The sequence below is a fragment of the Cricetulus griseus genome (assembly GCF_003668045.3).
Source record: "Cricetulus griseus strain 17A/GY chromosome 1 unlocalized genomic scaffold, alternate assembly CriGri-PICRH-1.0 chr1_1, whole genome shotgun sequence".
Taxonomy (NCBI): Eukaryota; Metazoa; Chordata; class Mammalia; order Rodentia; family Cricetidae; genus Cricetulus; species Cricetulus griseus.
This window is the reverse complement of record NW_023276807.1, coordinates 151,344,989-151,361,021: the sequence shown is the minus strand read 5'-3', so window position 1 is coordinate 151,361,021 and position 16,033 is coordinate 151,344,989. Positions and strand designations below refer to the sequence as shown.

The following is a 16,033-nucleotide window of genomic DNA, read 5'->3' as shown; positions in this document are numbered from 1 at the left end:
TTGTAGAACTTGAAGTCAGAGATTGTGATGCCTCTAGAAGATCCTTTATTGTATAGAGTTGTTTTGGCTATCCTGTGTTTTTGGTTTTTCCATATAATGTTGAGAATTGTTCTTTCAAGGTCTGTGAAGAACTGTTTTGGGATTTTGATAGGGATTACATTGAATCTGTAGATTACTTTTGGCAAGATTGCCATTTTTGCAAGTTGATTTTACCTATCCAAGAGCATGGGAGATCTTTCCATTGTCTTTAATTTCTTTTGGTATATTCTTTAATTTCTTTCTTTAAAGACTCATTTACTGTACAGGTCTTTCACTTTTTTGGTTAGTGTTACCCCAAGATATTTTGTGTTGCTTGTGGATATTGTGAAGGGTGATGTTTCCCTGATTTCTTTCTTATTGCATTTATCATCTGTATATAGTATGGCTACCGATTTTTTTGAGTTAATTTTGTATTGTGCTACTTTGCTGAAAGTGTTCATCAGCTGTAGGAGTTCCCTGGTAGAGTTTTTTGGGTCACTTACGTAGACTATATTATCTGCAAATAGTGAAAGTTTGACTTCTACCTTTCCAATTTGTATCCCTTTTATCTCCTTTTCTTGTCTTATTGCTCCAGCTAGAACTTCAAGTACAATATTGAAGAGATATGGAGAGAGTAGACAGCCTTGTCTTGTTCCTGATTTTAGAGGAAACGCTTGAGTTTCTCTGCATTTAGTTTGATGTTTGCTGTTGGTTTGGTATATATTGCTTTTATCATGTTTAGATATGTTCCTGTTATTCCTGTTTTTTCCAAGATTTTTATCATAAAGGGATGTTAGATTTTGTCAAAGGCTTTTTCAGCATCTAGTGAGATGATCATGTGGTTTTTCTTTTTCAGTTTGTTTATATGGTGGATTATATTGATGGATTTTCATCTGTTGAACCATCCTTGCATCCCTGGGATGAATCCTACTTGATCATAGTTGATGATTTTTCTGACGTGTTCTGGGATTGGATGCGCCAGTATTTTTGCATAGATGTCCATGAGGGATATTGTTCTGTAGTTCTCTTTTTTAGTTGTATCTTTGTGTGGCTTGGATATCAAAGTGATTGTAGCCTTGTAAAAAGTTTGGCAATGTCCCTTCTGCTTCTATTGTGTGGAACAATTTGAGGAGTACTGGTATTAGCTCTTGTTTGAATTTCTGGTAGAATTCTGCAGTGAAGCCATCTGGCCCTGGGCTTTTTTTGGTTGGGAGACTTTTGATGACTGCTTCTATTTCATTGGGATTATAGGTCGATTTAAACTGCTTATCTGTTCTTGGGTTAATTTTGGTTAGTGATATCTATCCAGAAATTTTCCGTTTCCTTTAGATTTTCAAATTTTGTGGAGTACAGGTTTTCAAAGTATGACCTGATGATTCTCTGGATTTCCTCAGTGTCTGTTGTTATATCCCCCTTTTCGTTTCTGACTTTGTTAATTAGCATGCTCTCTCTGCCTTTTGGTTAGTTTGGATAGAGATTTGTCTATCTTGTTGATCTCAAAGAACCAACACTTGGTTTCATTGATTCTTTTCAATGTTTTCCTACTTTCTAATTTATTGATTTCAACCCTCAGTTTGATTATTTCCTGGCGTCTACTCCTCCATGGTGAGTTTGCTTCGTTTTGCTCTAAAGCTTTCAGTTGTTCTGTCAATTCTCTAGTGTGACTATCTCCAGTTTCTTCGTGTGGGGACTTAGTGCTATGAATTTTCCTCTTAGCACTGCTTTCAGAGTGTCCCATAAGTTTGGGTATGTTGGTCTACATTCTCATTAAATTCTAGAAAGTCTTTAATTTCTTTTTTTTATTTCTTCCTCAACCCAGGAATGGTGTAATTGGATGTTATTCAATTTCTATGAGTTTTCTGCAATTTGTATTGTTGTTGAATTCTAACTTTAAAGCTTGGTGATCTGATAAGATATAGGGGGTTATTTCAATTCTTTTGTATCTGTGGAGGTTTGCTTTGTTGCCAAGTATGTGGTCAGTTTTAGAGAAGGTTTCATATGGCTCTGAGAAGAAGGTGTATTCTTTTGTGTTTGGATGGAATGTTCTATAGAAGTCTGTTAAACCCAATTGGGTCATAACTTCTGTTAGATCCTTTGTTTCTTTGTTAAGTTTCTGTCTGGTGGTTCTGTCTAGTGGTACAGGCAGGGTGTTGAAGTCTCCTGCTATAAGTGTGTTGGGTTTTATGTGTGGTTTGAACTTTAGTAATGTTTCTTTTACAATTGTGGGTGCCTTTGTATTTGGGGCATAGATGTTGAGGATTGAGACTTCATCTTGATGGACTTTTCCTGTGATGAGTATGAAATGCCCTTCTTCATCTCTTTTGATTGATTTTTAGCTTGAAGTCTAATTTGTTAGATATTAGGATTGCTACACCAGCTTGTTTCTTGAGCCCATTTGATTGGAAAATTTTTTCCCATGCTTTACTCTGAGGTAACGCCTGTCTTTGAAGTTGAGATGTGTGTCTTGTAAACAGCAGAAGGATGGATTCTCTCTTCGTATCCATTCTGTTAGCCTGTATCTTTTTATAAGCAGATTAAGACCATTGATATTGAGGGATATTAATATCCATTGTTTGTTGGTTCTTGTTTGTTGTGGATTAATTGTTGGTGGTGTCATTGTGTGTGGATTTTACCCTCCTGTTTTTTTTCGTGTTTGGTAAAATTGAATTTTCTATTGCCTATGTTTTTGTTAGTGTAGTTGTCTTTGTTGGGTTGGAGTTTTCCTTCCAGAACTTTCTTTAGTGCTGGATTTGTGGAAATGTATTGTTTAAGTCTGGTTTTGTCATGGAATATCTTGTTTTCTCCATCTATAGTGATTGAACGTTTTGCTGGGTACAGTAGTCTAGGTTGATATCCATGCTCCCTTAGTGCTTGTAGGATGTCTATCAAATACCTGGCTTTCAAAGTTTCCATTGAGTTGTCGGGTTCGATTCTGATAGTTCTCCCTTTATATGTTACTTGGCCTTTTTCCTTTGCTGCTTTTAATATTTTCTCTTTATTCTGTAGGTTTAGTGTTTTGATTATTATGTGTCAAGGGGACATCTTTTTGTGTTCCAGTCTGTTTGCTGTCCTGTAAGCTTCTTGTACTTTCATAGGCACATCCTTCTGTAGGTTGGGGAAGTTTTCTTCTATGATTTTGTTGAATATGTTTTCTGTGCCCTTGAGCTGTATTTCTTCACCCTTTTCTATACCTATTATTCTTAGGTTCAGCCTTTTCAAGGTGTCCCATATTTCCTGGATATTTTGTGTTAGGGATTTGTTGGACTTGAGATTTTTTTTGGTCGATGACTGTATATCCTCTAGTGAATCTTCAACAACTGAGATTCTCTCTTCCACCTCTTGAATTCTATTGGATATACTTACATCTTTAGTTCCTAATCCTTTATCCAGCCTTTCTATTTCCAGCATCCCCCCATTCTGTGTTTTCTTTATTTTTTCTATTTCAGCTTTCATGCCTTGAAAAGTTTCAAGTGTTTGGCTTGTTTGGTTGTTTTTTTTTCTTAGCTTTCTATAGATTCTTTAAGAGATTTGTTTATTTCTTAAAATTTTTGGGGTTGTCTTTTCCTCCATTTCATGTAATTTTTTTCTTCTATTTCTTTAAGGGGTTTTCTTGTTTCCTCTTTAAAGGTGCCTATCATCTTCCTAAGATAAGTTTTTCAGGTCCATCTCTTCTTCATCCTCTGTGTTGGGCTTTTCAGATCTTGCTGCTGTGGATTCCCTAGATTCTGGTGGTGTCATATTGGTCTTTCTATTGTTGAGTGTGTTCTTATTCTGTCTTCTTCCCATCTCTTCTTCCAGTGGGTGCAGGTTGGGTCTCTTTATCTCCTCTTGTCAGCTGGTGGTGTGTGTGGGCCAAGACTTCAATGTTCACAGCTCTGGATGGTCTTGCCTCTCCTGGTAGTCTCCTCACTCAGTAGGGGTCAGAGAGGGAAGGAAGAATGAGGTGTTTACACACTCAGGGAGCTCCTTCCTGCCTGGGTGGGTCCACTCTAAGCAGGAGTAGGCCCAGAGAGATCGGGGTGAATGGGACATTGGGCAGGAGTAGGGCAGGGGCAGAGGGTACACTCACCTCTGTAGGGGTCAGGCCAGCGGCCCCTTGTTTATATTCTTATTGATAGCCATTCTGACTGGGATAAAATGGAATCTCAGAATCTTTTAAATTACAGATACCTGATGGTTAATAATTTTGAATACTTTTTTTTAGCCATTTGTATTTCTTTGGAAACTCTTGTGTTCAGTTCTATAACGAATTTTTTAAAATAGGGTTATTTGCCTTTTTTTTTTTTTTTTTAGGTCTTTGTGTATTCTAGATGTTAACCCTTTTTCAGATGTTTAACTGGTGAATATTTTCTCCATTTCTGTAGGTAGATTGCCTCTTGAGTGGATTCTGTTATACAGAAGCTTTTTATTTCATGAGGTCCCCCCTGTCAATTGATGTTATTTCCTAAGCTAGTGATGACCTATCCGCAAAGTTGTTACCTGTGCCTCTAAGCTAAATCCCTGCTTTTTCCTCTGACAGTTCTAACGTTTCAGTTTTACCCTAAGGTCTTTGTTGCAGTTAGAATTGATATTGTTGTGTAAGAAGAGAGAGGATCTAATTCCATTCTTCATCCACTTTCCCCAACACTGTTTGTTGTGAAGATGTTATCTTTTCTCCAATATGTGTATGTCAAAAATCATGTGGCTATATATGTGGCTCCTCTGTTCTATTCTGTTGATCTACATGTCTGTTTCTGTGCTGGTTTTACTATAGTGGCACTGTGCTATGACTTCGAATCAGGTGTTATGGTACCACCCCTGTTATGTTTATGTTATTTGTGATACCTCCACTGCCCAAGATTACTTTGCCTACTCAGGTTCTTTTATGTTTCTATATGAATTTTAAGGGTTTTGTTTTGTTTGTTTTTCTTTTTCACTGAAGAATGGTCTTGGAATGTTGATGGTGATTGCATTGAAGCTGTAGATTACTTTTGGCAGGATGATCATTTGCTCAGAGTTTATTCTTGAACATGGGAGTCTTTCTATCTTCTGAAAGTATATTCTTCAATTTCCTTTTTCTGTGTTTTAAAGTTTTCATTTTAAAGGTCCTTGGTTTCACTTCCTTGGTTTCACTTCCTTGGTTTCACTTCCTTGGTTTTGTTTATTCTAGAGTATTCTGTAGTTTTATGAATGAAAGAGTGACCTTTGTTTGCTTTTCAGTATGTTTATCATTGGAAGGCTGATGAATTTTTTCATGTTACTGTTTATCCTGCCACTTTGCTGAAAATGTTTATCAGCTCTGTGTGATTTGTGGTGGAGCATTTAAGGTCTCTTAGGTAAAGAATTATTATTTTGCAAATAAGGATTTTTTTGCCTTTTGTATCCCTTTTGCTTCTTTGTCCTATCTTATTGCTCTAGTTAAGACTTAAACACTGTATTAAACAGATGTCTTGTTCCTGAACTTGGTGGGAATGCTTTAAGTTTTACTCCATTTCCCACTGTAGATTTGTTACATACAACCTTTATTATGCCGAGATATAGTCCTCCATTGCTAGTCTCTTCCAAGTTTTTGTTACCAAATGATTTTACTGTATCTATTGAAATATGACCATGTAACTTCGGGTCATGAGTCTACTTATGTGATATATTACATTTATTGGTTTGTATATGTCCATCCTTGTATCTTTAGAATGAAGCAAACTTAATCATAATGAGTGATCTTTTTGATGTGTTCTTGAGTGCAGTTTGCTGTGTTCATCAAGAAGACTGATCTGTAATTTTCCTCTGTGTGTGTCTTTATCGGGTTTGGTAACAGGGAAATACTGACTTTGCAAAGTGACTTTGAAGGCATTTCTTCCTTTTCTGTTTCATTGAATAATTTGAGGATTGATAGTAGTTATTCTTTAAAGCCTGGTAGAGTTCTGCAGTGGACCATTCTGGTTCTGGACTTTTTTTTTTAAAACACTTTTATCTTGATGTTCACTATATGTTTAAACTGTTTTATCTCATTTTGGCTTAATTTTGGTAAGTCACATGCATTTAGAAATTCATACATTTCTTTTGGATTTCCGAACATAGTTAAATATAAGTTTCTAGGATATGTCCATAGGATTTATGATTTAATTCCTGTTTTGTTGTAATATTTCCTTTTGTCCCTTATTTAATTAATTTGGGTCTTTTTTCCCTTTGTTAGTTTGACTAAAGAGTATGCCAACTGTGTTTATCTTTTCAGAAAACCATCTTGTTTCATGTGCATATGAATCTGTATGTACACATAGAGGGGTGAGGTGTGTGCTCTAGCATATGTAAAGATCACAAATTAATGTCAGTGTTGGGAGCAATGTCTCTCACATAACCTAGAGCTTGCTGTCTTGGATAAGCTGCATAGTCAGTGCCTGTAAACCCAGTCCCCATTTCCCCAGTACTGAGACTACAAATGCTGCCACTTTTAGCTTTTTTAATTTGGCTTCTAGTTATCAAACTTGGATCTTCATGCTTGCACAGCAAATATTATTTTCCTTAGCCTCTCCTTTTTCTCTTTTTCATAACACTTACTGTTACGTTACAGCTGCAACATATTTGCCTGTGTTATTAATGTCTGTCATTATTCCTACCTCTCACAGTAGAATATTAAGATTCACAATACATAAATCTTTATTTTATCTCTTCATTGTTCTGTGTCAAGCAGTTAGACCAATACTTGTCACAAAATAGGCATCAGTAACAGCTTGTATGAATAAGTAGATCTCAATATGATGGTTTTCTTTAACATGATTATCAGTTGAAGTTAATCACTTGTGTGTGTCATAATTCTTACCTTTGCCTTAAAAATTGTTATATTAGGTAAACACTAATTTTGTCTTGCAGTTGCTTTTATTAGGACACTTGAGTATTATTTAGAGAACTTGAAAGCTGTATTTGAAGTCTGTTACGATAAATCTTTCTGCCAAAAGCCGCCGAGCCCCACTGCCACATGTGTGCTTTATGCCAGCTGCCCGCCTGAGTTAGGGCCCAAATGAATACACAGAAACCTGTATTAGGTTCAAAGCTGCTTGGCCAATGACTAGAATTTCTCATCTGTTAGCTCAGTCTTAATTATCATAAATCTCTATATATTTTATAAGACTTATCGGATGCCTTATTGGCATCCCTCCTTGCCAGTGGATCACATTGTGCCACTGGAGCAATAGCGGAGGGGAAAAGAGAGAGACCCATCCTGTTTCTCCTTCTTTAAATATGAGTCTCCTTGCTATGTCACTTCCTGCCTGGATCATCAGTTATCTACTACATTTCCCAGAATCCTCTTTGACTCCTAGTCCTGCCTAACTTGCCGTTTCATTGGCCAAGCAGAACTTTATTAAATAATCAATAGGATAAACATACACAGAAGTACTTCCCCCATCAGAAGTCCTTGTGATGTGTGCCACCTAGATGTGAGTGAAATGTGTGGTCATGTGTTAATTAATGTAATTTAAAATTGGCTGCAAAAAATAACCTGTTTTGAGAGTTGTCCAGTATATGATCCCTGTTGCATGAGATGCTTTATGAATTATATTTCTTATGTTCTACATTTTTAATTTAGTGGGTATTTATTTATTACTTAAGTGCTGGACACTTTAGATCACTCAGTAAGAGCTTGGTAAGAGCATGAGCTTGGCTTTATAAAGACATGTTCACATGCTTGGGTATTTATTAATACTTGTTTTAGCTCCTTGAGTAAGTTTGAAAAGATTCTCTTCCATGTTTGTTCTCACAGCTACTCAGTGTTAAAGTAATAGTAAACCCTAAAAATGTAATAGTACAGGAGTAGTATTCTGTAATTGCTAGTTCTGTTACTTATCTTGTTATTATACAAATAGCCCTGTTGTAGTCTACTCAGAGAAACTAACACATTGGTTATTAATTAAATGTAACTAAAACCATTATAATAAAGATGTCAATATTGCACCATAGACTTTCTTAACTCAAACCTCGATTTTGGGTTAGATTATATTGAGCATTTGACGGAGGATTATTATATGCAAAAGCAAACAGCTTGCGCATATACATTTAGCTTAAGAAGTAAAAAAGTACACTTGATCTCTCTTTGGAAAGTCAGATGATATGGATATGAGTGATAGAAAGAATGAAGACCAAGTATCCTTGTCAAATAGAAAGAGCTATGTGGGGAATGAACTAGTAACATAGCCAGAGCCTGACATGAGGTAACTCCTCAATTTACATTTCAGGAGAATTCTGACAGCCATATCATAGGAGAAAGAATAGATGGGGACAGCTTGTATTTTAGAATTTTAATGAAGCTTACCTTTTCTCTTTAAAAGAGTGCTAGAGGGGGCTGGGCATTGGTGACGGACGCCTTTAATCCCAGCACTCGGGAGGCAGGTGGATCTCTGTGAGTTTGAGGCCAGCCTGGTCTACAGAGCAAGTTCCAGGACAACATCCAAAGCAATACAGACAAATCCTGTCTCAATAAACAAAAACAAAACAAAACAAAAAAAAAAACAAAATCAAACAAACAAAAAGAATGCTAGAGGGTCCTGATGTTTCTAAACTTGAAGAGGTGTAGGAAGAAGGTCGGTTTTTCAGATTCACTGAATACTCCTTGGGATTTTTTTTTTCCTTTCTTTTTTCTCATTACCAGCAGAGGTCATATTAGATAAGTGTTTTCAATATGGAGCTTTTAGTACTGAAAAATTAATAGAGCTTAGGCAGATTATTATAATTTAAAGTATATGTACAAGTCCACAGTCTCTGAATAGTACCAATTAAATTAGCAAAGTATTTCATTTTACTGAATTACCACAGTATTCATCCTTGCTTATTTTTCTTAGAATGCATAAACTTGTGAAGCCTTCCACTGAGAAGAAGTATGTGGATCTTACTGTGTCGTTTGCCCCAGACACTGATGGAGATGAAGATTTGCCAGGACCTCCAGTAAGATACTACTTCAGTGATGACACTGATGAATAAAAGTTGTCATAGACTTACTCCAGGACTACTTTATTTTGGAAAGTGTACTTAATTCAGAAGCCAAAATTAATCAGCTCATAATACTGTGGATTTCTTTTTGCCTTAAGTTTAAGGGAAACATCAGTAGGAAACTTAACTACACTGAAGAATTACAAAACATTTTGGAGCATAGTACACATCTGTTGCTTCATACAGCTATGATCACAGCAACTTTGAACTGGAATACCATTTTCTAATGCTTACAAGTTTGTATATTAAACATGGATGGAAAGAAGGAAAAAAGAAAGCATTTATCTATGGCCAGAAGAAATAAAGATGAAGAAATAGAAAATAGTGAATCCCGGCTATTCAAAAAGCCAAATCCTGTTTTATCGTTTTCTTTTTTATTTGGTATTTGAGACCCAGTTTTTCAATATAAACAGTGTGATAATGTACCTCTGACACAATTAGGCTTTGGAAATTTCTTAGCACTGAGAGGAGGAGGGATGGTAGTGATAGATGAAAGAATGGAGTTTATAGTTGTGTAGCTACAGTTGGCGTCCTGTTACCTCTGCTAACAGAGTTTGTTACATTACTCCCTTCCCTAAATCAAGAGTTTTGCTGTATGATCAGTGTTGTAAACCATGATGATGACATGTTAACTTGGACTAATTGTTAACAGTGTTATATGCACTCTGAAAACTCTCAGAAAAATCCATAAATGTGAGCAGATCATTTGATTGTTAATATGCCTTTATTTTATTTATCTGAAACTATAAACTAGTCATAGTATATAAGACTGAAAAGTTTTATAAAGGGAATATCCTTAGAAATAGATGAAAATTTAAAATTAATACTAGTAGAGTTGGCTTTTTTTTTTCCTTCCAGCAATGTAATGGAGAAAAAAATAGTATTTTTTTTTAAAGGAAGCATGTCATTTTACTCTTCATTCCCAAAATGGGAATTGACAAGAGATAGAAAAATTATATTTTTTTAGGTTTTCTTCATTGAGAGAAATACTGTTTCCTGATATGAACAATTGCAATTAATAATATAATTGGGTCCATTAAAAGATACAAACAGTGCTTGGCTGTGAAATCAGTGAAAACAAGGGACTCTTTTACAAGGGTTATCATGCACTTGAAACAGCAAGTGCTTCCAGCCTCCGAAAGTCACTGCCTGGAGCTCCTACTCTTGTTCAGACCATTAGTAGCTACTTTGATGAATTAAATACATCAGTATTAATTCCAACGGTCTCTCTTTAGACTCTGTGCTTACTTTCCATTTACAAATAATTTAAAATCTTTATGTTAACCAACTTTTGGCTTCCTCTTCTTATGAAGTATCCAGTTGGGAAATGGGTGACTTTCTAATAAAATATTACGTTCATTGAGCGATGAAGAAAAGTGGCAAGATCTATTTTAAAGAAATGACTAAATTTGAAGTAAACTATTGTTTTTATCATATCCTACCTCTTCCTTTGTGCATATTCCTAGTATCGTCAAAATTAATGTTACATAAAACTGAATACAGGAAAAAGAAGGCTCCATGGCTTAGAACCTAGTGAGAGTCAGAACAATAAAAGGAGTTTTGTAAAAGAAGCCCCCTTTCCCAATTTTTACTTTGTTTTCTGTTCTTTGGTAGCAATATGTTTTCTAGTTAACCATTCAGCAATCTTCAAACATGAACCAGTAGCTTGGCTATGTTTACCTAAGTCCACGTCTCTTTGGAAGTAAATGAGAACCGTGCTTTGTTGAGTGCTTCAGTGAACAAAATCAACTGGGATTAGGCTTATTTTACAATTAAACCTACAACCATTTCGTCATTTGTTTTTTTTGTTTTGTTTTGTTTTGTTTCCTGTAGGTAATGATTATTGCTATCCTGGTATATTACTAAATTGGAAAGCCACAGTAAAGTTAATGACAACTTTTTTCATTGTTATTTTGTACCTTAAGATTATTGCTACTAAAATATAGCTATTGAATACTGGGTGTAAAAAACAAACAAAAAAAAAAACAATTGGTGTTACTCCATTCAATATTATATATATATATATATATATATATATATATATCCTAAAAATTAGTCTAAGAAATTTCATAAACCATGCTCTGTGCTTCATTGCAGAGATTTTAATTATACTTCTTATTCTGTGGTTAATACTGCTTCTATGCAAACTAGTTTGCAAGCAGACTAGTTTGGGGCATATAAGTCAGAGGAGCAGAGTGTTCTTAACAAGTTCAAAACCCTAACTTTAGTCCCCAGGAGCAAAAATAAATGAGAAAACCAGGCAGAATAGCCACTCCATGAGAAACCTAGTTTGGGGTTTCAAAAGTCGATTCCTTATAGGATTTGAAGCAGTTGTATTATGTGTCTTAAGTTCTTTACACATTGTTCCAAAAGTAGAACTTGATAAAAATATTATTATAGTTTACCTTTCATGGCGCATTGTTGGGACAATGTCAAAGTACAAACTACAACCATAGTTGGGGTTGTATGTAGCTCTATCTTAGAGTACTTACCTAGCATACACAAGACTCTGGTTTTTTGAGTCCCAATTCAAAACCAGAAACCAGAACGTTTAGATCTAGGGAGTCAGATGAAGAATGAGCACGCAATTTGTGTTTTCTCTTGCTGTTTGTTTGTTTGATTGTTTTTGTGACTGAGGATTATGTGTCTATGCACTACACGTGTGCAGTGCTCATGAAGCCAGGAGAGGGCGTCAGATCCCCTGAGACGGGTTACACATAGTTGTGACCCACCAGGTTCTCTGCAAAGGCATCCAATTATCTTAACCACTGAGCCATCACTCCAGCCCCCAAAGCTTCCTGTCTTAATTGAGAAATGCACATTGAAAGTATATAAAATGTGAATATACAGTTTAAGGAATAATGTTAAAATATTTGCTTATCCAAACAGTATTGAAATTAATAGATATCAATATCAGAAACCTTCCTTGTCACTCCCCAGTCACTAAATCTTAAACCCCTGGTAATTACTATTGTCCAGTTTTTTTTTTTGTATTAACTGTTACCTTGTTCTTGAGGTAGTACCCCCCTCTGTGTGTGAATCTAAACAGAACAGTTGAATTCTGCCTGCTTTTGAACTGTATGTAAAGAATCATTCTACATTCTTTTATGTCTTTCACTCACTGTGATTCACCCATCTTTGTTGTAGCCATATTTTATTTACCATTGCTGTAATAGTTTATCTTTGCATTAATATACCAGTTTATGTTATATTGACTGTGAATGAGAAAGATGTATTTAGTTTGAATAATTACAGTTCTATAATAAATGTATTTTGTTTCTCTTTGATTCCAAATAATATGTCTAGGATCAAAATTGCTTGATTGTAGGTATTCTTTTGTAATATTTTAGTTTTGAAATTAAAATATAATTACATCATTTCCTCCCCTTCCATTTCCTCCTTTCAACCCTTCCCATATACCATCCTCTGAGTGCTCTAATGTTCCTTTTCTCCACATTGAGATCAGTTTGGATTGTTTTTGTTTCTATATTTTGACAGTGTGGTGGATATTCAGTTGTATTTCATTGACTGTTTCCTCTATACTCTTATTCTGGCAAGGTGGGGAGTGGCAGAATAGGCACCCTTCACATGGCCATTTCCACTTTCGTTTTTTGAAAAAGTGTCTTGTCAAATCTGTTACATAGCTTTTCCTCATTTGGTACATGAAAAGTCTATAAATCATGTTCTTATTGTCTTTATAGTTTTAAATGTCTTCTGTAGCTAGATATCTAGCAGGACCAGTCTTTTGTTCCATAATTACAACTTCATTCTCAGCTTGTGGGATCTTGTCTTCTAAGCACTTTAGTTTTGCCTTTCAGGCTTAAGGTATAATTCACAAGGAGTTAATTCTGAACATAATGGCTAATACTTGACCAGTAGTACTTAGGTAAAGACTGTTCTTTGTTTCCCTACTTCTATCATAGTAGCATTAGAAAGTATGTGTGTCTCCTATTGAACCTTCTGTTCCTTTCCTTTTGTGTCCTAATGATAATGTATTGCTTCTGTCACTGTAGCTGATATTATTTTTATGTTTGGCAAAATTCATCCTCCAAACTTTTTTTCTGTTAAAATGTCTTTGATTGTTCTTAGCCCTTCTATTTTTCATTCTCAGATTTCTTTGAAAACTTGCAAACTGATCACTCTGGCAGTTTTTACTTTTCTTACCAAAAAAACCCTTAATCTCTCGTTTATGTGTGTATGTGGTGTGTGTTTCCAAGCATGTGCACACCTTCCTCTGTTTATCCATATACCATGTATATGCAGGTGCCTGTAATGGCCAGAAGAAGGCATCAGATGTCCTACAGGCATTTGTGAGTTGCCCAAGAAGGGATGCTGTGAACCAGATCCTAGTCCTCTACAGGAGCAGCAAGTGCCCTTAGCCATGTCTCCAGCCCAAGCAGCATAGTCTGCCTCATTTCAGAATCTAAAGCCTTCCTCTGAGTCTGTTACCTGACTTTTGTTTCTTGTGTTCTTTCTCTGTATCCAGTATGCTTTTAATACTTGCCAGTATTTTACTTGAAATTGTGCAGAGATCATTTGTTAGAATAATATTTTCATTCTTCAAAGACTTGGTTTTGCTTCTGCCTGGGGACTAAAATCACTTTGATGGAATTTCAGGCACTCGTAGTTCCTAGCCCTTCTAATGTGATTCAAGGTTGAACTTCAGACTACTGTTCTTTTATTTCTTGTCTGCCCTTACCCTTAAAGTTCATCCCTTCAAAGTTCCAAATGTGGTTTGAGGTTAGCAGGGTCCTCACCTCTTGAATGGCCCTAAAAATTAGTAGATCTTTTTTTTTCTTAACCAAAATCCAGCTAAACTGAAACTCAAATGAAAAGGTTATTACAAAAGCCTTATGCTTGGAAAATACTGATGATTTAAAAACCCAGTTTTTAAAAACATTCTAATGATCTAGGATCACTGAAATGTAGCACTGCAACCCTAACTCACATCCTTTTACTGTTGTTTTAGTGGGTCCCTAAAGAGTACACGTTTGGAACATAGTCCCAAGTATCTATGCTATTGTTATTTTTAGGTGATACTTTAAAAGGTGATTACGTTAGAGGAGATCATGACACTGGGAAACAGCCATAGCACCAATCATTTCAAAGGTGGAAGTGACTTGACTTAAGATGATTTTTCTGGCTCACATTGGAGGTCCTGGCCAGGTTGAGACCCAGGAAGAGTTCCTACACAATTTTCAGTGCTGTACATTTGGTCTTCCAGTGTCCACACCCATGAACAAAATAAGCCTTCACTCCTTTAACATAAAAAAAAAAAATCCTAATGAAAATTTAAAAGATTTTTTTAAATTCTTAAATCCATTTCAGACTCACTTTGTGGTCCAGTATATGACAGTTTTTATGAATTTCAAACTAATACATTTTGTAGTCAATAGGAGCTGTGTGCTGTATATGTCAGTGACATCAAATCTCTTAATATTATTAAATTTTCTATATCCTTATGTGTTTTTAACAAACTATAATGTGAGTTAGCCAAAGAGTTATATTAAAAATCATCTGTTTATTTGCTTTTTACTCCCAGAGAATGCTTCTGTTGTATATGTTGAGGCAACATTAGTAAGTGCATCTGTGGTGGTTTGAGTAAGAATGGCTCCCATAGGCTCACATACTTGAATGGTTACTCATCAGGGAGTGGAACTATAAAGGATTAGAAGGATTAGGAGGTGTGGTCTTGTTGGAGGAAATGTGGCACTGAGTGTGGGCTTTGAAGTTTCAGAAGCCCATGCCAGGCCCTCTGGGTGTGAGTGTGGTGGGTATGTGTGTGTGCTCATGCACCTTCAGATCAGATGTAACTCTTAACTAGTTCTCCAGTGCCATGCCAGCCCCCATGCACCTGATAATAATAATATACTAACTTGTGAAACTGTAAGCAAAAAATGCTTCCTTTCATAAATGTTGCTTTGGTCATGTTGTCTCTTCACAGCAATAGAACAGTGACTAAGAGTGTAAATCTAGTTTGTTATATTTTCCTGCTGAATTGTATCTTCTCAATGTGAATTATCTTGTTGTGCCTTAAAGTCTTATCGTTAACCTTCTTGGAGTTCTTTTTGGTCAGTATTCTCATGGAATAATTTTCCTGTCCATTTAGTTTGAACCTTTGCATAGTCTAATTTTTAGATGTTTGCCTAGTACATACCACAGTTGCTAGGATTTGATGGTGATTGTTTGGCAGGCTATAGTAGTTTTCTGCCATCTTGCAGAATATTTCTCCCAGCCTCTATAATGTTCTAACCTTCCTTTTTTAGTTGTGTTTTATGTGGATATTTCCATTTCTCCCAAAATATGTTCACCAGTTTTTATGTTAAATTCTCTATTAAAATAAATCATGATTTCTGTTTTCTTAAAGGATATGCATTGTTTTCTCTTGACTAGTGGGTTTTACTATATTAAATTCTGTCTACTTGCATAAAATGAAACTTACCTTAACGTTACCATATGACAGACTACATATTCCTCAAATGTTACCACTCCCAGCCCTATTTAAGATTATCATGCTTGGGTCAAAGCACCCTTACTGGCTTGATGTCATTCTGTTGCATACCATTTCCCTTGTAAAACTTACTCCTAAAAACTTACTCCTAGAATCAGTTTGTGAAGAAAACCAGAGTAGCCCACGTGAATAATTGAGTCTGTCAACAGCCTCAGGTATCAGACTTGTGAGCAAAAAGCCTCTAAAGTGAGCCTAGGCCTTGACTTTGTAGACCAGAGACTAGCCATTCCTTCCTGAATTGACCTGCCAAATCCATGACAATGGTTAAGTTTTAGAGTTCTATAATACAGGTATAGACTTTGTTTTTCCAACTTAGCATTTCATCACACATTTTTTATATATTATTTTAGTTCTGTTGTTGTATACTACAGTCTCTGAATTCTATAAGACAATAGTCAATGCTTGTATTTTTATGTACGTATGTAACTTTCTTTGATCTTTTTCATATCCATTAGCACATTGAAAGTATTTATTCTGGGCTGGAGAGATGGTTCAGCAGTTAAGAGTATGGGCTGCTCTTCGAGAGAATCCAACTTCATTTCCCAG

General features: G+C 35.7%; 1 protein-coding gene across 2 annotated transcripts in view; it reads left to right on the top strand.

Annotated features, from left to right (window-relative positions):
• Uba6 (ubiquitin like modifier activating enzyme 6) overlaps positions 1-15,342 on the top strand; it is a 79,063-nt gene extending 63,721 nt beyond the window's left edge. The window contains exon 34 of one of the 2 annotated variants that reach the window (XM_027390982.2): positions 8,829-15,342. In XM_027390982.2, coding sequence (XP_027246783.1) covers positions 8,829-8,967 — 139 coding nt within the window. In that variant the 3' untranslated portion in view covers positions 8,968-15,342. The remainder of the gene's footprint in view (positions 1-8,828) is intronic. The other variant, XM_027390980.2, reaches the window with a different exon arrangement.
• The last annotated feature ends 691 nt before the right edge of the window (positions 15,343-16,033 follow it).